Genomic DNA, 23,018 nt, shown 5'->3' with positions numbered 1-23,018 from the left:
GATTTCCACGGCAAGTTGTGCTGGGAAGGGAAGTGGGTGCAGGGAAGAGAGAGAAACAACTGGTTTTTGAAGCTGGACAATAGACAATTCTGAAAATCAGGAATTCAGTGCACTGATATGCAGGAGTGCAACATATTGAGTTACTGATCTTTAAATTCATTTTTGAATTGCAACTAAGGTAAGGACAAGAAATGTATATATTCAGAAGCTTTCTACCTGAATCCCTTGAAGGATCTAGATGAGTTATATCAGCAATAATGAAACCATCCTTAGATGAAAATGATTTTTCCTCATGGGTAGCATGCTCCAGATTAAATATAAGGGTGACTGGAACATATTCCATTTTATATGATTTCGTTTTGGTTCTTTGGTTTCTTGATAAATTGGCAACATGGCCTTTAATTGGGTGAAGTCTGGCTGCAACTGTTGTATCCACAGTTGCTCTAAAGGTGTACAATGCAGTGACATACAGGTCCCAGAAGGGTAGCTAATCAAATTATCCAATCACGCAGGAAGACTAGGGTACCGCAAAGTACTCAATACCTATAAGTAAGGGGCAAACGGTATTTTGTGAGGCATACTCCCGGCTTTTAAAATAGGCAATTTAAATATCATTCTATAGCAGTGAACTATTGCCATAGCTTCAGTGCAGAGCACCACTGAAATATAGGAAGACCTAGATCATAATGTCTTAAAACAAGAGAGATCAGACAAATATGTCAAATATGTTTAATTTTTTTTAAAATAACTGATGGCAAAATAAAATATTTACATCACATCATACTGTTTAAACACATAACGTCACTGTACAAAGAAATATACATGCAAAAAAAAGTAAAAATTTAACTGAAATAATAAAGGAAAATAAACACGAACAAGATGTTATGAGGTTGTTACGAATACACATCCAGTTTTGAATTCAATTTTCTTTTAAAAAGTTTCTGTACAACTTTACAAAACAAACAAAAAACAAACAAAAAGGAATAAATAGAATACAATGGAAGCGGCAAAGCTTAAAACTAACCAAAGCCAGTTTATGGCTTAAGACCCATATATCTAACTAGTGTGGGTTGCAGGCTTAGTTTCCTTATTTAAACATGGCATTTTGCACAGAGAAACATAGACGACAACATATCCATGTGAACTTCCTGATGCACAGAAAACCATCTCTGTCTTTTTAAATATTTCATCACACGTTAATATTACCTCAATCTTAAAAACAGTTACATAAGACACAATTACATTACGTGTCAGGTCTTACAACCACTACTGCTTGGATGTATTTCTTCACCAAAGAGCAAAAAATTCATTCAGTTATTGTAAGAAAGCAGTAAACGCAGATTTGAAAATTCTAAAAAGTAGTAAATGTTGAGACTGATTAAGGGAAAGTAATACTTTGGCATTTTGAATAATATAATAATAAATTTTTAAAAAAGTCACCCTATTTCTTATCCAGTTTGTGATCTGGGTTATGAATATCTAATTCATTTATTTACAATCCTTAAAACTCACTAGATTCTTTACTAAGTTGTTAGCTAAAATCTCATCTTAAACTAATAACGACAGTGTGATAGAATATTCCCTCCCTCACCTGCCCAGACACCCCAAACTCACAAACAAAACCATAAAGCTCGCCGTACTAGGTATGTGCTTTTTCTATATATTTATTACAGTTACAACAGAGATCCTCATAAATAGTTGCATAAAATGTTAAAGCCACAACATTGCACATGATATGAAATCAAACAAAATCCCCAATGAGTGCATTTACAGTATTTTCATCCTGCTGCATACTGCTCGACAATCAGACTGGCAGGCTGGGCACCAACCCAAAATCCTTTTCGAATGGGACAGCGAGGGCTGACCTGAACTGAAGACCCGCACAGTGGTATACCACCATTTAGGGAGGAGGGAGAGGGGGAGAAAAATTACAGACTGAAGGCAGGTAACAGTCTATATACAAGTAAGGCCTACATTTTATCAGAGCAAAACGATTCATTCTATTTGTATGCAAAAAATTTGAGGTTGGATGCACTTAAAAGCAGAGTCTGATCTCAGTGCACTACAATGTGAGATACATACAGGTGAGGCAACTGGAAAGCTCTAGGACCAAGTGAAAAACAGACATCAATGGAGGCCATATCAAAGGGCAGCCAATGTGGTGAGTCTTCTCCAGGTGTGATTTGATATTTGTCTTTGTTTGTACGTTAATACCAGTGCTTTGAACATAGGCATCTATTTCCTTGAACAAATCTTGAAAATGATAGATCAGTTCATTTGCAAAATTCTATTCATCTGTTTTTTAAAAAAGTGTTTTTTTGTTTTTTTTTTGCAGAAACCTGAATAAAATACTGTTACTGTAACGCTCTTGACTGCCTTTCACAGAGTACAATGCTATAGGCCTCCACCTCAGCGTAGTTTGCGTTGCTAGTCCAAGTGTGCAGGTTTACTTGGAATGCATTTTCACACGAACATTCTAGCAGCTGATTGGCTCCATTTGTTTTTTCCTCCAAAATTCAAGTCAACAGCTGATTGGCAGGAGATTTCTATCTCCAGTCTGATTGGCAGGTGAAAGAGAATGAGAGAGAATTTCAAGCGAGGTCAAACTCTTGGCAAGAGCCTGCTCTGTAAGAAGTTTTTAATGCTACGAATGGGTCGAACATCATTCTGGTGTTTTCGCCGCTCAATGAACGAAGTCAGTCTGGATATGTCAATGCTGTCAACATTTTTGCTATTCCCCAGCTGCAGCCATTGCTCTTGAAGGGCCAATGCAGCAGAAGGACGCTTAGCTGGGTCATCCTGAAGTAGGAAACATACAAAATCTTTGGCCTTTTGGCTAACTCCTTTGAAGTAGTCATCTGGGAAACTAAAGTCTAAGCGGCAAACATTCAGGCAAGTTTCCTCTACACTTTCATCCAGGAAAGGAGAGACGCCACTGAGAAGGACATATGTGAGCACTCCAATGCTCCAAACATCTGAGGTGAGGGAGATAGGATTTCCGAGGATAATTTCAGGAGCTGCAAACTCTGGGTTTCCAAGTAACTGGTGGATATAATAGGTGGTATTGAGCTGGACGGCATCTCCAAAGTCAGCCAGTTTTATTGTTGGCTTAGCTGAGCTCTGATCCACCAGAATGTTTTCAGGCTAGAAAATACAAAGAGAAAAATCATATCCATTTTTCAAATAAGTCTAGCACACATCTAAAGCCCTAGTTTACTGCTTCCCAAACAGTGGGGTCAATGGGTGAGCACAGCAAACATTTACAAGCTGGTGGATTACCATGGTTAGCTCCATAAAGCTCCTACACCATTCTATCAAGCTCTTCAAACAATCCTGCAACAGTCTGCAGCATCTTGCAACATGTGATCATCAAGTTTTAGGTTATGATACAGTCATGAAACAGTCCTGCCTAAGTTGGCAAAAACTCACAATAAGAGTTCTGCAGAGCTCCACAGAAAAACTGGAACCCTGTATAGAACACTCATTGACTACTTGTCTTCTGACACAGAAAAACAATAAATAGCACATATTTGAAGACTGGAGTAGCAAATTAATTTTTTTTCCCAACATAAAGGAGTCCTTTAACATTTACATGTCCTTGGGTTGCCATTTATTTTACAATATAGAGGCAGTTGAACTGAGCTGAAGTTTAAAATTAGTCTTTTAGAGCCACTCTGTGGAAACCACAGGAACTCTTACAAGCACCTCCTAAAAGCAATGAGGGAAGGTGGAATTTTTATTGTATTTTGAATTAAAGAAAAAAGTTACTTACCTGTAACTGGATTGCAAGTAGACCCTCCACTCTTGAATTCAGCTGCTATATACATGCCATACAAACCCAGAAACAACTAGAAAGCTCTGACTTTTTGGGTCCACAACAGCCATAGATCAAGCCCATTTTTTAAATTAATTTTTTTGAAGATGAGTGGGAATCTGGGGCATGATGTTACTGCCTCTTTTTAACTCTTCTTTTCATATCAAGAATAAATCTGCAGAACTGACTCCAAGGCCCCTTGCTGCCTAACAGACCCTGCTTGCACAGAGGATCTCTTGGCACCGGATTTCCCCATCTAAACCAAGATTGGGTGGGAGGAAGGGCCAGTAACAAGCTTTAAATCCATCTTGAAACCCTCAAGACTTTTTCCATCAAACTCGATCAGATACAAACATTAAGACCCAGATGGATGAAACAAGGATCCAGCAGAAGCCCTTCATCCAAGCACCTCAAACAGAGTATAAAAAAATAGAAAAGGAGAATTTGGAGCCACAAGAAAAGCAATCCTTGAACCCAATTTGCACAACAGATTCTGTTGTTTCAAGTGGAGAAAATGATCTATAGAGCAAATTCCCCAGGCAAAAACCAAGCAAACAAATCAACAATGTATTACACAAAATCTAACAAGGGCGAACACGAACAGCTAACAAGCAAAATAAGAAGATGCAGAGGAAGTTAAGACTTTCTGCTTCAGTGACAGAAAGTAGTTTGGAGTGCATGGGCAGGAGGCAATTCCCACCACTTCATGTAATCTTGGATGGAGCATTCCATGGCTCAAGGCAAAGGCTGCATGGCTCTCAATGGCCATTCTAGGAAACCATTGCTAGGAGACCCCAGATTGTCTGTAGCATGCAGCTGCACCCCAGAATTCGCAGTCTCTTCTGGTAACACTCCAGGAGTACCATCTGCACCCTTACCTTTAGGTCCAGGTGTGCTACTCTGCAGTTGTGAAGATACTGTACAGCTTCCAGAATCTCTCCCAGATAGAGCCTGATCTTCCCTTCAGTGAGGTTTCCCCATCGCACAACACAGTCTAGAAGGCGACCCTGGTCAGCCCTATTGAAGTACAAGAGTTACATTTCATATCAACACTAAAACAGCAACATTTAAAAATATATCTGCTCATTTTAAAGTTTCAAAAGCATTTTCAAGTTAAACTGTTCTTATCTTCACCAACAGCATCAATTAATTCACTATTTGTGAACCCTGGCTGCCATCACTCATTAGGAGTTTAATGGGATTAATCTGTCTGCATTAATCATGTAGCACCGTTAAGTGAGGATTAAGATTCTGAAGCATATCTTAGAAGGGGACCACTAAAGAAGGAAAGGCACTATTTTGCCAGATAAAAGAAATGCTATAAAACTGTGCAACACTAGTTATTTTTGATGTGTACATTCCTTCCATTGTGAATTTTAAAAAATACGAGTAGAATACATGCAGTGCAAGAACACTGCTCTAGACCGGATGGTTTTATTCAACTGAACCTATACTGAGGCAACACAGCAAATCCCAATTCCAGTTTAATTACTGAAGACACCTGATGTATTTCACACAGTTTTAAATCTACTGACTTTCTACTACAGAGACCTATAAAGATAACCCAGAAAGCAGCTCACAACAGTGTAATAAAAATATTATGGTGCCTCCATTTTTGGTGCCCAGTCTGAGACACTAACATTCAAGATGCCTGATTTTCATAACCTGCTGAAGCACCAAAAACCATTAGTCTCTTTTGAAAGTCTTAAGCACCATGTTCATGTTAGACATGTGGAGAACATGCATTTTGAATCTCTTTGAACAGTGTGTCAACATACGTACAGATGGAACCTTTAATGCTTGTGCTGCATTTATACGGAAGAAAAAACCTTATGAGCATGAGATGGAGGGTGGAGGGGTGCTGAACAGGGAAGCATAGAATTGTTGACCTAATTAGGATGCTATGAAAGAACTTCCTCTTTCACCACCCAGTACAGCTTACATTGAAATGTAGTAGACTGCAGCTTCAGGAAGAGAGGAACAACATATGAAGATGAGATGAGAAGAGAAGTCCAGGCACATCAGCATTTTAGAACATTTACTCCATCCACATCTCACTCTTATTCTCACCACATCCAAAGCCACTTACACAATTTCAGAGGGAGGCTGTTAAGAGGGTCAGTTCTGCATTGCAATGATCCTCCTTACCAAACCCTTCCAATGCAAACTTCTTTACAGGACATTTTACTTGGGGGAACTGGTTCTTGTGAACAGCCAGGGTCTCTGCTTTCCATTATGGACAGGCAGAACATTTCAGAATTGCCATCTCTAAAAACAGAATGTGAGAGCTCCAGGACTTTATGTAAGCACTCTAGATGTTCTGTGAAATCCTAAACTTCCCCAAAATAATTCACAAACCCTACTACAATACCCAGGCATAAGAAATCAGTTGCATGAAGATTACACATATACATAACATGATGTTACTTAGAGCCCACACACATCTCTAATACTAGGATGTAGCTGGTGGAAGTCTCAAAGGTATCTAGAAGGCCAATGAGCTGGGGATGCTGGAGGTTCTGCATGATTCCGAGTTCATGGGTAACCTGGTCTCGTTTCATCAACTTCTTGTTCACAAACTTAGTGGCCACTGCTCTCTTGGTTCCCTTCTGATCACATTTCTTAACAACAGAAAACCTGCCCCTGAAAAACAATTAAAAAGGAAAAGAACTGGCTGAGGGCAGTACTAAAGGGCCATAAACTGTACACAATTGTATTAGGACAAATGTTATGGCTATATCCAATAGGACATGAGTAGAGTAGAGTAGTTTGACTACATTCAAAGACTTTTAATATTATTAATAGTCTAGCAAACTGTTCTTGATAACTAATTAGCTGTTACCAAAAATCCTTTTAAAAATTTCCAGAAAAGTAAAAATATCAGAATTGTATCTGTTTTCTAGGGTACTACGACTAAGTAATGCAAATGGATTTTGTTGGAAAAACTAAGATACTTAACTTAAGGAAGTGCTGTACAATCTTATGGAGCACTTATGTACAATCATTTGGAGAACTTGCACAATTTTTCATAAAACACATGCACTGCATACACCCTCTAATTTAGCCCATGAGTAAAATTTCAGCATAAACAAAATGCTTTTGTATTTAAGCTACGTCATTTAGTTATGGCAGAATTTTAGCATTATGTTACTTTTTCTTCACAGGGTGAGCAATTCTATGTTCTGTTTTTGACTCCAACAATTGATCATTGTGAGAAATAATTGCAAATTTCAAGAAGATTTCATAAAGAAATAATCTGAACCAATGTCCTAATTTGACATTTCTCTTCCACCTTTCAGAGACTAACATACACACTGGCTGAATTTTCCAACCTTCACAGTTAAATGGCATGAGTAAGTCATACCTGCCAAGTTCGGCCACTTCACTGTACACGGAATCAAAGTTGTCTTTCCAGATTACCATGATCCCATCACTTCCAGGACCTTAAAGGAAAGACAAGTAGAATTATTTCTAGTACAAAAAAATATTTTCAGCCATATTAAAAAGGGATACGCCTCAGAATTTCACAACTGCCATGACAACCATGGGACTGTTTCAGATGGCTATAGGCTGGACAAACTCTGGAAATCATGCATTATTTGGGAGTGGATTTTGGAGGGATGAATACTCCTCCATCACAGACTGACCATTGTCCTTTTTGGTTTGAATTGGGATGCATTACATCCTGGAAGGGCAACAGGCCTGTTTCTGTGGCGTCAGTGATTTTCAGGCACCCTTCAGGGATAAGGTTGCTCTTCTCATTGACCACTTGTGGTTTGGTAGGACTTCATTTTCATAATGGAGAAAAAAATTCTAATGCCCTGTAAATGCCCTTCTCCTCTGGCTTTGTCCTACAGGTCGTCACATAAGTAACTTGAAAAACAGATGATGCAAGAAGTTGGCTACAGGGCTGGTGACTGAAGTCTCACATGAGTCTGAAGAACTGTGACAGATTTTAAGGTCACATGCTGTGGCCCTGCAGAAATACAGGTGCTCTGTCCTACAACCTAGGAGTTGGAATTTTGTCTTTATGGGCTGGTGAAGTGTAATAAGAAGAGGCACTGAGGACCCTGTTTATTGAGACTGTCAGCATTTCCCTTCAACAAGCTGAGGAGGAATAGGGATGCTGGCTGTCACTGTGAGGCTAATGGTCCAGAAACCAATGCTTAATATTGCCATCTGGCTTACTGTCAACTGGTATCCAGTCTCCCATTTTTGGGCAAGGTCATCAAGAAAGTTGTGGCAGGGATACTAGCAGTTCCTTGAGTTCTAAGATTTCCTTGACCCTGATTACACCACAGTGTGGGATAGGAAGTGCAACCAGTGCAATTTCTGATTTTATTCTAACTGTAAATAAATAGATGACATTTCCACACTAATTTTTTTTTAATCTGCAGCAGCTTTTGATACCATTGCTTATGAAGCTTCTTTTATTGGCTTACACATCCAGGCAGGGGCGAGTGGAACTGTTCTTGAGTGGCTCTGTTTTAATCTCTCCAAGAGCCCAGAAGATAACTGTGGGCTATCATTCCTCTGTGCTGAGGATGCGTTCCCACAAATGAATTGAAAATGAAGTGGCTGGAAGCACGAGTGAGGCAACATTGGCTGCAGTGCACTCAAGTATGCTGACAGAACAGTGGAGTAAAATCTATTTAATATATAATTTCAAGCTTGGATAAGGGCTAGCTGGGCTGTGACTTATTTGGACAAGTGTGACATAATCTTGGTGGGTTTGAAGAAGCAGCCAGAATAGGTGGAATGTATATTGGGGTCCTTTATCAAGGGAATGCAACTGCCATTTATAAATACAGGTATGTAACTTAGGTGTGTTGTTAGATCCTGGGCTCCTCCATCATGCCCAAGTACCAAACATGGGTTTTGTGACTTTCCGTGACTTCTGAGCAGCTGGTGCAGCTGGCTCCAGGCCTGCCGGAGCAGCTCAGGCAACCCGTGGGCCAGTTGCATCATCTGCTACTGGGGCAGTCTCGGGCCACCATCCCCTTCCTCCCCATAGCAGCAGCAGGAGTTCAGGAGGGGGATAAGGGCTGGGGCATGGGAGGGGGTGAGGGCTCTAGGCAGCGCTTACCTTGGGGGAACTTTCAAGAAGCAGTAACATGTCCCTCCATCAGCTCCTAGCTCCACGCGCTGCCTCTGCCCCCACAGCTCCCACTGGCCACAGTTCCCAGCCAATGGGAGCTGTGGAGCTGGCAGTGTTTGGAGCTAGGAGCTTAGGGACATGTTGCCGCTTCTGAGAAGCCGGACAGGGAGCCTGCCAATGCCCCCATCTCCCTTAGCATCAGCGGGGGTCCCGGGCTGCTCCACGCGACCACCCACAGTGCCCCTCAGAGCACTTGCGCTGCCCTCCCGAGCACCTGCAGGCCCCCTCCCAAGCACCCGCAGCACTCCCAAGATTTAGTCAGGGGTATATAATACAAGTCATGGACAGGTCATGGGCTGTGAATTTTTGTTTACTGCCCATGACTTTTACTAAAAATACGAATGCTTAAATGTAGCCTTAACTATGGCCAAGAGTCCTAGTGAGAAAAGCAGGACTTTCCTTTCCAATGAGGAACTAGCCTGCCCCAATTATGCCCACCTCATTATCACCTCAAAACCAGGCTGCTGCAATACACTCAACATTGGGCTACATACACAAACTATTTCAGTCCTGAAGCTAGTGCAAAATGCCTTGACTGGTTTATTGAAAGGAGTTATGTATCAGGAGCACACGTTATGGGATCGGCATTGGTTGCCAATACAATTCAGAGCAGAATTCTAAGAGGTGGTGGTGTTGCCTATAAAACCCTAAATGGTTCAAGACTTGGTTATCTAAGTGGTCACTTATTTCAGAGCCAGAGGTGAAAGTACGTCGGTGCACCGTACCAGGGCGGATCAGCTTCCTCTGGCAGCAATTTAAAGGGCCTGGGGCTCCCAGCAGCTGCCAGAGCCCCAAGCCCTTTAAATTGACACCAAAGCCCTGCTGCCAAAGCCCTGGGGAAGTGGTGGAGGGGCTCGGGCAGCCATTTAAAGGGCCAGAGGCTCCGCCGCCGCTACTGCCCCAGGCCCTTTAACTTGCTGCTGGAGCACCGCTGCTGCTATCCCAGGGCTCCGGCAGCAGGGCTCCAGGGATGATTTAAAGGGCTCGGCGTGGTAGCGGTAGCCAGAGCACCAGGCCCTTTAAATCACCGTCTGACCCCCCGGCTGCCGCTGCTACCCCGGGGCTCCGGCAGCGCAACTCAGGTGGCGATTTAAAAGGGCTCAGGACTCCCACTGCCACTACCCTCCAAGGCCCTTTAAATCACTGCCTGATCCCCGCTGCTGGAGTCCTGGGGTAGCGGTGGGGGACTCTGGCAGTGATTTAAAGGGGCAGGGGCTCCCAGCTGCCGCTACTGCAGTGGAGGTCTGGGCCCTTTAAAGCTCTGCCAGAGGCTAGGGCCTGCTTCCACGGTAATTTAAGGGCCCGGGGCTCCCAGCTGAGGCTACCACAGCCCCAGCCCTGGGCCCTTTAAATCCTGATTTAAAGTGCCTGGGGATGTAAAGGCCCCACCTCTTCCGGTTGAGACCCTGCCCCATCCTAAGGACTCCGGAGTACCAGTAAATCCTTTAAGTTACTTTCACCCCTGTTCAGAGCCTAAACTTAAGCTTCCAGATACTCTACAAAACTCTACAACACTCTTTTTTTTCTCACAGGCTTTGGGAAAGCCCGAGTCTATTCTATTGTCCGCATATTGGCTGGCACATGTGTCAAGAGTAGGACGAGCAGTCCTTTGTTGTATTTCATTTTGTGTTTTATTTTATGGAATGGACAGAGCACAGAATGGGCATCTATAGAGGTTTGCATTAATCCAATCAATGACAAAACATGACCTTGACAATTTAAAAAAATGACAAGTAGTTTCAGGTACATCACCTGCCCAAATCACCTACCAGTTTTTGTTTTACCACCTTACTTTATTTTTCATGTTTTTAAAATGTCTGTCGCTTCCCTACTGCTGGGTGGAAGGCCCATTTTAAAAAAGGGGAATTATATTAGCAAAACACTGGAACTATTATATTCTCATCTTAAACAGTGACATGTAGCTATAGCAGGTAAAAGATCCTCGAGTAAAGCAGCCATTTTTACGTTGGTAGTGTTCCTTTATTCCCCCACATACATGTTTTAAAAAATCTGCTTTATTTCAGATCCTGAAGTAAGATACAGCTTTAAAGTGTTAGACGGGCCCAGTAGGAGGATTGTGTGGTTTTTGGATCTGAGAAACAGGGAGACAAAGAAATATGTGCCACTAAGCATTTGGACTTCCTTGTTTAGAGTGAAAGAGCTTTGAAAAAGAGTTCTAAGGGTACATGTCACTAGTGTTTGATCTCTTGTGCGTTTGAGAAATTCTGAGATGACATTTTCCCCCCCAAAACAGCATTAAGAATACAGATTTAAAAAATGTGATTTCAATACAGATCTCAGCTGCTACTGGTAGCCACTGTGACTGCCAACTGTGACAAGAAAACCACTAAAAGATTCCTGACTCACTGGGCCAAGCTGGGAGCCACCCAGGTAATGAGTAAACTGAACTCTCCCCACACAGGATTACTAAATGTGGGTGCCCCAAACTAATTCACTTCTGACATCTGTCCAGCCTTGCTGAGGCTACTGGCGAAGGAATATAAGAATGACCCTACTGGTTCAGATCAAAGGTCCATCTAGCCCAATATCCTGTCTTCTGACAGTGGCCAGAGCCAGGTGCCCCCGAGGGAATGAACAGAACAGGTAATCCATTCCCTGTCTCCCATTCCCAGCTTCTGGCAAACAGAAGCTAGGGACACCATCCCTGCCCATCCTGGCTAACAGCCATTGATGGACCTATTCTCCATGAATTCATCTATTTTTTTTTTAATTCTGTTATGGTCTTGGCCTTCACAACATCCTCTGGCAAGGAAATCCACAGGTTGACTGTGCGTTGTGTGAAGAAATACTTTTTTGTTTTAAACATGCTGCCTATTCATTTCATTTGGTGACCCCTAGTTCTTGTGTTATGAGAAACAACACTTCCTTATCTACTTTCTCTACACCAGTCATGATTTTATAGACCTCAAATCATATCTCCCCATGGCTCTCTCTTTTCCAAGCTAAAAAGTCCCAGTCTTATTACTCTCGCTTCATATGGAAACTGTTCCATATCCCTAATCATTTCTGTTGACCCTCTCTGAACTTTTTCCAATTCCAATATATCTTTTTTTTGAGATGGGGCAACCACATCTGCACACAGTATTCAAGATGTGGATGTACCATGGATTTATACAGAGGCAACATGATATTTTCTGTCCTATTATCTATCCCTTTATTAATGATTCCACCATTCCGTTCCTTTTTGACTAGTCACTGCACTTGAAGTGATGTTTTCAGAGAACTATCCACAATGACCCACAATCTCTTTCTTGAGTGGTAAAGCTAATTTAGACCGCAATTTTATATGTATAGTTGGCGGATTTTGCTTTCCAATGTGCATTTACTTTGCAAATTTATCAACAAATTAAATTTCATCTGCCATTTTGTTGCTCCAGTCACTCAGTTTGAGAGATCCTTTTGTAGCTCTTCGCAGTCTGACTGGGTCTTAACTATCTTTAGTAATTCTGTATCATCCTGCAAATCTTTGCCACCTCCTATTTACCTCTTCCAGATCATTTTAATATTTAAATAGGACTGGATCCCACGACAGACCCCTGGGAGACACTACTACTACCCTCTTCTATTCTGAAACTGACCATTTATAACTACCTTTGTTTTCCTATCTTTTAATTCATGTTACCAATCATGAGGAACCTTCCTCTATTCCGTGACAGCTTATTTGCATAGGAGGCCTTTGGTGAGGGACCTTGTCAAAAGGCCTTCTGAAAATTACGTACACTTAATTCACTGGTCCTTGATTTCCATGCTTGTGACTCCCTCAAAGATTCTAGTAGATAGTAAACATGATTTCTCTTTACTAAGCCATGGTGACTCTTCTCAACCAAATTATGTTCATCTATATGGTCTGACAAATATTATTCTTATTATAGTTTCAACCAGTTTGCCTGGTACTGATCAGGCTTAAGGCTTGTAATTGCCGGGATCACTCTGGATCTTTTAAATTGGCATCACATTAGCTATCTCCAGTCATCTGTACATAACCTGATTAAAATGTAGGTTACAGACCAGTTAGTAGTTCTAACAATTTCACTTTGAGTTCCTTCAGAACTCTTGGGGATACCCATCTGTCTGGTGACTTATTGCTGTTTAATTTATCAATTGTTCCAACCATCTTCTAATGATACGCTATCTGTGACAGTTCCTCAGATCTTCACCTAAAAAGAATGGTTCAGGTTTGGGAATCTTCTTCACGTCCTCAGTTGTTGAAGACCGTGCAAAGATTTATTTAGTTCTCCGCAATGGCCTTATCATCGCTTGGAGTGCTCCTTTAGCACACTTGGTTTTCCAGTGCCCGCCACTGTTGTTTACCAGGCTTCCTGGCTTTGTGTACTTACAAAAATACTTTGCTATTATCTTTTTGAGTCTTGGCTAACTGTTCCTCAAATTCTTTTTTTGGTCTTCCTTAATTTGTATTTTTTACACTTCATTTGCCAGGGTTTATGCTCCTTTCTATTTTCCTCACTAGGATTTAACTTCCACTTTTTAAAGGGTGCCTTTTTGCCTCTCACTGCTTCTTTGGCTTTGTTGTTCAGCCCCAGTGGCTCTTTTTTGGTTCACTATGTTTTTTAACTTGGGGGTATACATTTAAGTTGCGCCTCTATTATGGTGTCTTTAAAAAGTTTCCATGCAGCTTGCAGAGATTTTACTTTTGGCAGTGTACCTCAGTTTTGTGTAGTTCCCCTTTCTGAAATTAAATGCTACAGTGTTGGGCTGCTGTAGTGTTTTTCCTGCCACAGGGATGTTAAATTTAATTATATTATGGTCACTATTACCAAGTGGTATTCACCTCTTGGACCAGATCCTGTGCTCTACTCAGGACTAGATTAAGAATTGCCTCTGCTCTGGTGGGTTCCAGGACACCAGCTGCTCCAAGAAGCAGCCATTTAAGGTGTCAAGAAATTTTTATCTCTGCATCCCGTCCTGAGGTGACATGTACCCAGTCAATATGGAGATAATTGAAATCTCCCATTATTATTATTATTATTACTATTATTATTATTGAGTTTATTTCAATTATTATTATTTCAATAGCCTCTCTAATCTTCCTGAGCATTTCGCAGTCACTATCACCATCCTGGTCAGGTGGTCGGTAATATATCCCTACCGCTATATTCTTATTATTAGAGCATGGAATTTCTATTCATAGATTTTCTATGGTACAGTTTGATTCATTTACGATTTTTACTTCATTCACACATAATGGCACATGTCCCATGAACAGGATTGACATAAATCACTTCTAAATTTCACGAACTCAGAGGGCACGGTTTTCTACATACTGTGGATAATGGATACCCATACTATGAAACCCAAGATTGCTGGTAATGTTATCAGATGAAAAGAGACTGAGATAAACCCACCTAAAACTCGAAGACTGGCTGAAGATGAAACCGAACCCATATCGTTTGCAGCTATACAGGTATAGATACCATCGTCGTCTGTGGTCACACCAATGATTTTCAAGGATGCCTCTCCTAAATCACTGCAAAACACATTAGAATCAGTCAGGGAGTTCTATGTCCTATTTAGAAGTCTCCGGCTCTCAACGCATCTTACATTCAAATTCAGCACTCTTACAATACACACACACCAACTCCACTAAATAATGGTACATCCCAGCTCTGAACATTTCAGAATGACATCTTGCAGATTCACATTAGAGTCCAAATCTTCATCTGCCAACTGGTCTCCCATTCGCAAGCCCTCTGGTGCCTGAAGATCAAGAATTTCCCTTTTCTCCTGCCTGAAGCCTCCATTTTGTAGCAACTTTTGTGTCAGGGAGTCCCCTATGGAACCATATAATACTGCCCTCCTCTGGCGGAGAGATCAGTACACACACTCGGGAGTACTGTGCTGTCATACCATCACCAGGCTGGCCACGAGACAAATTTATGTGTCATCCAATTGCTTAAAACATAATGAAACTTTCTGCCACAACATTTGCTTGACCATCTAGCGTCAGGAAAACCCTGGATTTTTAAAAGGACTAGGAACATTTAATTAGTCTTACTCTCAATTCATTCAATCACCACCTCAGTATTTTTTTTTTTTTAAAAAAGGTCACCAAAAATAAGTGAATTCGGTGACTATGAAATAGAGTACTAATAACTATGGCTTCAGTCAGGTGTCAGCACTGTATCAGCTTCTCATTCAGGTCTGCCAATGAACCTCAGCCCTGCAAAACCCCTTCCATTCCAGCTTTATGACTCTCTGGAGCAGAGATTGTGTTTGGTGGAAAGGACAAACATCTAACTAGCAGAAAATCTCACTTCTGCATTCAAATTTTTTACTTGCTATTATTGAAAGTACCACTAAAGTTTCCAATAACTGAAAGCTTATTCAATGAACACCTAGTATTATTTCCTCCCTGTTTGTTCAGGATTTTTACGCTGTATGTTTGACAGCACTCTGTGCGTAACCAGCTAGCCAGTTCTCCCAATTGGTGTGGGTCTCTAACAGCAGCAAGGGAGAAGAAAACAATCAACCAACCAGTAAGGAAAGTATGATGGAGCCACAACAATTGCCCAGAAGACTTAAGCAGCGGCAGCATCTTAAACTTCTTTTAACTGATTTTTTCAAAATTGGCTACATTTGACATTGGTATCCCTTAAACTTTCACCCCTTGTTTTGAAATCAACAATGCTTAGATCAATGGTCCCCCAACTTTTTACCTTGATCACCCCCTCCCGGACCAGGACGGGGGAGGGCACTGGGGGAGAAAGGGGAAGATACGTGGACGGGGTAAAGAGGCCAGCGGCTGGGGCCACAGCTGGGTGAGGGGCTGAGAGCAGAGCCTTGGCTGGGGCCCTGGGTGTGAGGCCAGCAGCCAAGGCACCATGGCTGGGGCCTGGCCATGGGGCCTGAAACCAGGGTCGAGCCAGGAGCAGAGATAAGTGGCACTCCCTCCCTTACCCCTGTGCAGGCTGGCCCGGGCCCCAGCTGTGCCTTCCCAAACGTTCCTTCACACCCCTCTAAGGAGGCATGCCCCAATTTGGGGACCTTTGGCTTAGATAAAGAGCCAGAGCCCCTCCAGCAGTGACCCCTCTGAAATTTCACAAAGACATGAAACATTTCGTCACAAAACCTTTAGGTCAGCTACAATCCATTACAATTCCCTGCAGTCCCTCCTCCAGAGCAAATCCTGCATTAATGCTGCTTGCTTAGACTATGGTTAATTCCTAATATGTTCAAGATGTGTGAAGGTACCTCTAATGTCAAACAAACACACACTCATCCACACTCAACACTGTATGATTTCTGCATTATTAGCAAACTGGAGAATTGGCAGCTAAAGCCTATTATGTGCAGTCGAAGTACACACAGGAATTTGTATTCCATTTTTATTTATTTGGGGTTGGGGGAGGGAATGGAAAAAGTGAAATGGGACTGAAGACAATGCTCCATACTGCAAAGAAAACAAGTCATTCTTCTCTCCACAGAACTCTCTCCTTCAGAATGCTGAAACACGCGAACACACTGCTGTACCTGTACAAAATGCTGTAGTGACTGTCATTGCTTAGGATGTTATGATCAGGACCCTTCCAAGTTACTGAAGCTTTCGGGCGACCACAGACTTTACACCTAAAAACGATGGTCTCGCCTGTCTCACATGTGACCTCACCCAAGGGTATTATAAACTCTGGGGGAACTGGAAAAGGAAAAGAAATTACAATAAGTGGACTGAAGTTACCCCCCTTTCATCTTGCCCTCTCATCATTCCAAGATAAAGCCCTGTATTTACAAGTTTGGGGCCTTCCCTTTCTCCTTGAAATACTTATTCCACGTGTCCAATTGAAGCCTATAGTGTCAAGTGGTTAGACCAAGCAACTGGGACTCTGCAGAGTTCTAATCCTTGTCACCCATTCTCTGCACGAACTTGGGCAAAACATTTTGCCCTTCTTATGCCTGATGCTACCCACAAAGATCTAACTGAAAACTAAGCACTATCTGAGGTGAGTTTCCTGAGTAAATGCTATAGCGAGTGATCTAAATGGACGTGCTGAGGTTTTGGTTTTCTTTTTTTTTTTTACGAAGCGTTAGCACATGTAACTCCATTCATCTGAAACCAAGTCCAATCTAATGTCAGGATGAGCCTGAGTAAGCCCAAGGGATGAGAAGGTTACTCACCTTGTGCAGTAACTGAGGTTCTTCGAGATGGCTGTCCCTGTGGGTGCTTCACTTTAGGTGCCTTGCACTTCTAGTTGGAGACTTGTGGAAGCGGCGCCCCGGTTGGTCCTGCATGCGCGGCAGCCAGCTTGTGCCGCTCTGAGTGGCTACCCCACGAGCGCAGCCAACTGCCGCTCAGTTCCTTCTCTACTCCAGAGGATCAAGCCAGAACTCTGAAGCAGAGGGGAGGAGGGTGGGTAATGGAGCGTCCAGAGGGAAACGCATCTCGAAGAACCTCAGTTCCTGCACAAGGTGAGTAACCTTCTCTTCTTCTTCTTTGAGGAGTGTCCCTGTGGGTCTCCACTTTAGGTGACTGAAGTGCAGTGCCCCTTGGTGGAGAGGAAGGGCTTCACAGTTGATGTATGTATAGTGGAGAGCACCGATAGACTGAAGTGAGCGTCTGCAGCTGACTGCTGTTCCAGGGCATAGTGTTTGGTGAAAATATGGTGTGATACCTAGGCAGCTGCTATCAGTGATAGATACATGTCTGAGAAAGATAATGGATGTGAATATAGCTCTAGTGGAGTGTGTGCGAAGTCCAGAAGGAGCTTGTAGCTTGTAATTTTGGCACCATAGCTCTGATACAATTAGAGATCTATTTAGAAAGTCTCTGTTTGGAAATGGTTTGGCCTCTTGATCATTCTGTTGTGGATATGAATAGCCTGGATGATTTTCTGAGTGTTTTTGTTCCCTCTACATAGAATGCCAGAGCTCTGCGGATATTTAAAGTGTGAAGGGATGCCTCCCTGTTTTTGGCATGTGGCTTGGGAAAGAATACAGGTAAGTAAATCGGTTTATTGAGATGGAAGAGGGAGGCAACCTTGGGTATGAATTTAGGGTGTGGGAGAAGGATGACTGTCCTTGAGCAATGTGGTATAAGGTAGGTGAGGTGCTGATGTGATAGCTACTAGGAAGGCGATCTTCATGGATAAGTGTAGGAATGAGCAGGTCGCTAGCGGTTCAAAGGATTTGCCCATGAGGGCATGGAGAACAAGGTTGAGGTCCCACGTAGGGGTCGGGTCTGTTAATGTGGGGTAAGTGTTCTCTATACCCTTGAGAAAGTGCTTAGTCAGTGGATGGGTGAAGACCGTGAGTCTGTCCACCTCGTCATGAAAGCTGGTGATGGCTGATAAATGCACTCTGAGTGAGCTAGTCAATAGGCCAGAGTTTTTGAATGTGAATATGTAATCAAGGATAGTGGGTAACAGGGCCAACTGTGGAATGATTTGCTTGTCTTGGCACCAGATAGAGAATCTTTTCCACTTGGGTGTGTATGTTTTTCATGTGGAGAGATGTCGGCTGTTAAGTAGAATGTCTTGGACCTCCTTGGAACAGCACGTTTCGAGTTCTGTCATCCCTGGATTAGCCATGCCTTGAGACGAAGTGCTGGAATGTTCGGGTGACAGAGGCGTCCTGTATCCTGTGTTAGTAGGTGAGGCAGGAGGGGAAGGGTTCATGATCTGACACCACTGGGGTCAGGTATGGGAACCATGTTTGTCTGGGCCATGTTGTGCAATCAAGATGACTCTGGATTTGTCCTGTCTGATCTTGTGAAGGACACAACTCAACAGGGGTGTCAGGGGGAAGGCGTACAGGAGTGGGGCCTCCCATCTGATGAGGAAGGCGTCTCCGAGAGAGTTGTGTCCCAGTCCTGCTTGGGAACAGTATTGTGGACATTTGGCATTGTGGGTCATGGCGAAAAGGTCTATTAAGGGGAATCCCCATTGTCAGAATATAATCTGTGGGTCTAGTTCTCACCCATGCGTCTGTGAGAAGTTCCTGCTGAAATCATCTGCTGTGGCATTCTGGTTTCCAGGTAGGTAGGATGCCGTGATGTGTATATTGCTGGAGATGCACCATTGCCAGAGGCCGACTGCTTCTGTGTAGAGCAGGTAAGATCGGCCCCCTCCTTGGTGAGTTATATAAAACAGTCGCCAAACTGTCTGTGAGAATCTCATAGACTCATAGACTCGTAGGTCAGAAGGGACCAATATGATCATCTAGTCTGACCTCCTGCACGAAGCAGGCCACAGAACCCTACCCATCCACTTTTATAACAACCTCTAACACATGACTGAGTTACTGAAGTCCTCAAAATTGTGGTTTGAAGACCTCAAGCTGCAGAGAATCCACCAGCAAGCGACCCATGCCCACGCTGCAGAGGAAGGCGAAAAACCTCCAGGGCCCCTGCCAATCCGCCCTGGAGGAAAATTCCTTCCCGACCCCAAATATGGCGATCAGCTAAACCCTGAGCATGTGGGCAAGACTCACCAGCTAGCACCCAAGAAAGAATTCTCTGCAGTAACTCAGTTCCCATCCCATCCAACATCCCCTCACAGACCATTGAGCAGACTTATCTGCCGATAATCCAAGATCAATTGCCCAAATTAAACTATCCCATCATAACATCCCCTCCATATACTTATCAAGCTTAATCTTAAAGCCAGATAAGTCTTTTGCCCCCACTACTTCCCTCGGAAGGCTGTTCCAGAACTTCACTCCCCTAATGGTTAGAAACCTTCGTCTAATTTCAAGTCTAAACTTCCTAATATCCAGTTTGTACCCATTCGTCCTCGTGCCTACATTAGTACTAAACTTAAATAATTCCTCTCCCTCCCTAACGTTAATCCCCCTGATATATTTATATAGAGCAAGCATATCCCCCCGCAGCCTTCTTTTGGCCAGGCTAAACAAGCCAAGCTCTTTGAGTCTCCTTTCATAAGGCAGGTTTTCCATTCCTCGGATCATCCTAGTAGCCCGTCTCTGAACCTGTTCCAGTTTGAATTCATCCTTCTTAAACATGGGACACCAGAACTGCACACAATATTCTGGACAGTTTTGTTGCAGATCAAGGGGAGAAAGTGATGGCAGGTGTTTGGAAATGCTTGGAGCTCCAGTAGATTTATGTGGAGATTTGACTCCTCTAGGGACCTTGGGTCCTGGATGGTGTTCTCGGCTAAGTGTGACCCCCATCCTACCAGTGAGGTGTCTATGATGATAGTGACTGAGGGGGTTTCCGTTTGGCAGGGAAGGCCTGAGCAGACATTTGTTTGTTTTGTCCACTATGTGCGCGAGTCTTTCACTCTGCTGGGCACTGTAAACTGTCTGTTGATCAAGTGTCTGTGAGGAATGTACACAGTGTGTAGCCAGGTTTGTAGACCTCTCATATGCAGCCTAGCATGTTTCACGACAAACGTGGTAGCCGACACGTGTCCGAGAAGTTGTAGGCACGTTCTGGCGGACATTTATGGGCTGTGTCTTACTACTGTGATTAGGTTTGTTAAAGCAAGAAACTGTTGTTGCGGTAGCCGTGCTGATGCCATGACATAGTTGAGGTGTGCCCCAATAAAAGTCCAGTTGTTGGTTTGGGGTCAGGGTGGATTTCCGTAGGTTGGTTTGTAAATACGATTAGAGTGGCATGAGTGGCGTGAACTGTCTCATCGTTTGTCAGTGCTTTTAGATGGCAGTCATCTAGACAGGGAATATTGTCACACTCTGCTTGAGAAGATGTGCTGCTGCAATGGCCAGTACTTTTGAAAAAAGTCTGGGAGTCGTAGAGAGGCTAAAGGGAAGTACCTTGTATTAGTAGTATAGGTTGCCCAAGGTGAATCGTAGGAATCTCCAGTGCGCCAGGTGGATAGTGACGTGAAAGTAAACATCCTGCAGATCGAGGGCTGAGAACCAAATCTCCTTTCTCTCCAATGCCAGAATTATAGATGCTAGGGTTACCATCTTGAAGTGCTGTGTTCTCAAGAACTTGTTCAGTTTGCCTAAGTCCAGAATGTTTCCACCTGTTTTCTTCAGAGTGAGAAAGTAATGAGAGTAGAACCTCCAACCCCTGTGCTGAACTGGTTCCACAGCAACTAATTGCAGGAGATGATGTATTTCTTGCTGTAACAGGTACACGTGAAATGGGTCCCTGAAGAGGGACGGGGAAGGAGGGTGGTTAGATGGAAAGGAAAGAAAAGGAATGGAATAGCTCTTCGGTGTAAATTCCAGAACTCACTTGTCTGTGGTGATGGTTCTCCAGACTGGGTAAAAGGGTGTAAGGTGGTCTTCAGATGGGCTGGAAATTAAAGGTGACTCTGGAAGTGGAGAATGTGAGGCTCTCGTGTCCTTGATCCATGCTTCAAAATGTTGCCCAGAAGTGGATGGCTGAGACGTAGACGACTGCTCCTGTGTCTGACGGAGTCTTGTCTGGCACTGCTTGCGGCACTAATCATAAGGTCATTGAGGCTGAGTGTACGGGGCAGGATGGAATCGTTGATTGTAGAATCTGCCCTGTTTCTTTCTTGTTCACAGGGATACAGATTCCAAAAGTGTTTTTTGTGTCACATGGGAGTCCTTCAAGGTGCGCAAGGAGACATTTGTGCTCTCTGCAAACAATTTTTGCCCCTCAAAAGATAAGTTCTCCACTGTCACCTGAACTTCCCTGGGGAAGCTAGAGAGATGGAGCCATGAAGCCCTCCGCATGACAATGGATGGCAATGGAGTGAGGTGCCGTGTCAGCAGAATCTAGAGAAGCCTGAAGGGCAGTTTTGGCAATGAGGAAACCTTTTGTTATATCAGCTTTATATTGTTCTTTTTTGTTAGCTAGGATGTGGCCAATAAAAGATGACATCTGAGAAAAAAAATGTGCGTCTACTTGGCCAGTAACACAGAATAGTTTGCTATGTGAAACTGGAGGGTTGCTGATGAACAGGCTTTCCCGTTGAAGAGGTCTAGGCGTTTCCAATCTTTATTACAGGGGGTGGTTTTGGTTTGATGTTGCTTCCCCTTTGATTAACTGCCTCTATCACCAATGAGTTTGCAGCAGGGTTGGTAAAGAAAAACTCAGCTCCTTTAGCAGGCACATAGTACTTCTTGTCAGATCACTTACAAGAAGGTGGGGCTGTGGCTGGAGTCTGCCGTACGGTTTTTGCTGGGGCCATGATGGCAGCATAAATAGGTAGTGCTATCTTGGCTGATGAAGAAGCTTGCAATGTATCTGTCAGCTTATGTTGAGTCTCTGGTAACTCAGTCAATGAGCAGTCTGGATCTGTAAAAGAAGCAAAGAATCCTGTGGCACCTTATAGACTAACAGACGTTTTGGAGCATGAGCTTTCATGGATGAATACTGGAAGCTTTTGTGGATGAATACTGGAAGCTGGAGGCATGAAGGTAGGCATAGTGGTCGGTAGGTTTTCGGTATAGGGTGGTGTTAATGTGACCATCACTTCTTTGCACCGTGGTATCTAGGAAATGGACCTCCCGTGTAGATTGGTCCAGGCTGAGGTTGATAGTGGGGTGGAAGCTGTTGAAATCGTGGTGGATTTTTTCCACCTTCCCATGGGCCCAGATGATGAAGATGTCATCAATGTAGCGTCGGTAGAGAAGGGGGGGTGAGTGGACGAGAGCTGAGGAAGTGTTGTTTCAGGTCAGCCATAAAAATATTGGCATATCGTGGGCCATGCGGGTGCCCATAGCGGTGCCACTGATCTGGAGATATATATTGTCATTAAATTTGAAATAATTTTGTGTGAGGATAAAGGCACAAAGCTCAGCAGCCAGCTGTGCTGTGGCATCATTAGGGATACTGTTCCTGACAGCTTGTATTCCATCTGTGTGTGGGATGTTTGTGTAGAGAGCCTCTACATCCACGGTGGCTAGGATGGTGTTTTCTGAAAGGTCACCAATGCATTGTAGTTTCCTCAAGAAATCAGTGGTGTCACTGAGATAGCTGGGAGTGCTGGTGGCATAGGGTCTGAGTAGAGAGTCCACATATCCAGACAGTTCTTCAGTGAGAGTGCCAATGCCCGAGATGATGGGGTGTCCAGGATTTCTGGGTTTGTGGATCTTGGGTAGTAGATAGAATAA

The 23,018-nt window shown here is 43.3% G+C and overlaps 1 protein-coding gene across 2 annotated transcripts in view; it reads right to left on the bottom strand.

The window, feature by feature from the left end:
• Positions 1-715: 715 nt before the first annotated feature.
• Positions 716-23,018, bottom strand: part of TRIO (trio Rho guanine nucleotide exchange factor) — a 457,553-nt gene continuing 435,250 nt past the window's right edge. Inside the window, exons 52-57 of one of the 2 annotated variants that reach the window (XM_075062686.1) lie at positions 16,482-16,644; positions 14,357-14,478; positions 7,179-7,257; positions 6,257-6,457; positions 4,693-4,831; positions 716-3,144 (exon numbers count right to left, since the gene is read on the bottom strand). In XM_075062686.1, the coding sequence (XP_074918787.1) occupies positions 2,602-3,144; positions 4,693-4,831; positions 6,257-6,457; positions 7,179-7,257; positions 14,357-14,478; positions 16,482-16,644 (1,247 nt within the window). In that variant the 3' untranslated portion in view covers positions 716-2,601. Of the gene's footprint in view, positions 3,145-4,692; positions 4,832-6,256; positions 6,458-7,178; positions 7,258-14,356; positions 14,479-16,481; positions 16,645-23,018 lie in introns of those variants that run through there. The other variant, XM_075062687.1, reaches the window with a different exon arrangement.

Source organism: Chelonoidis abingdonii, chromosome 2 (assembly GCF_003597395.2).
Source record: "Chelonoidis abingdonii isolate Lonesome George chromosome 2, CheloAbing_2.0, whole genome shotgun sequence".
Taxonomy (NCBI): domain Eukaryota; kingdom Metazoa; phylum Chordata; order Testudines; family Testudinidae; genus Chelonoidis; species Chelonoidis abingdonii.
The sequence above is the reverse complement of the archived record's forward strand: the minus strand, read 5'-3'. Positions and strand labels throughout refer to the sequence as shown.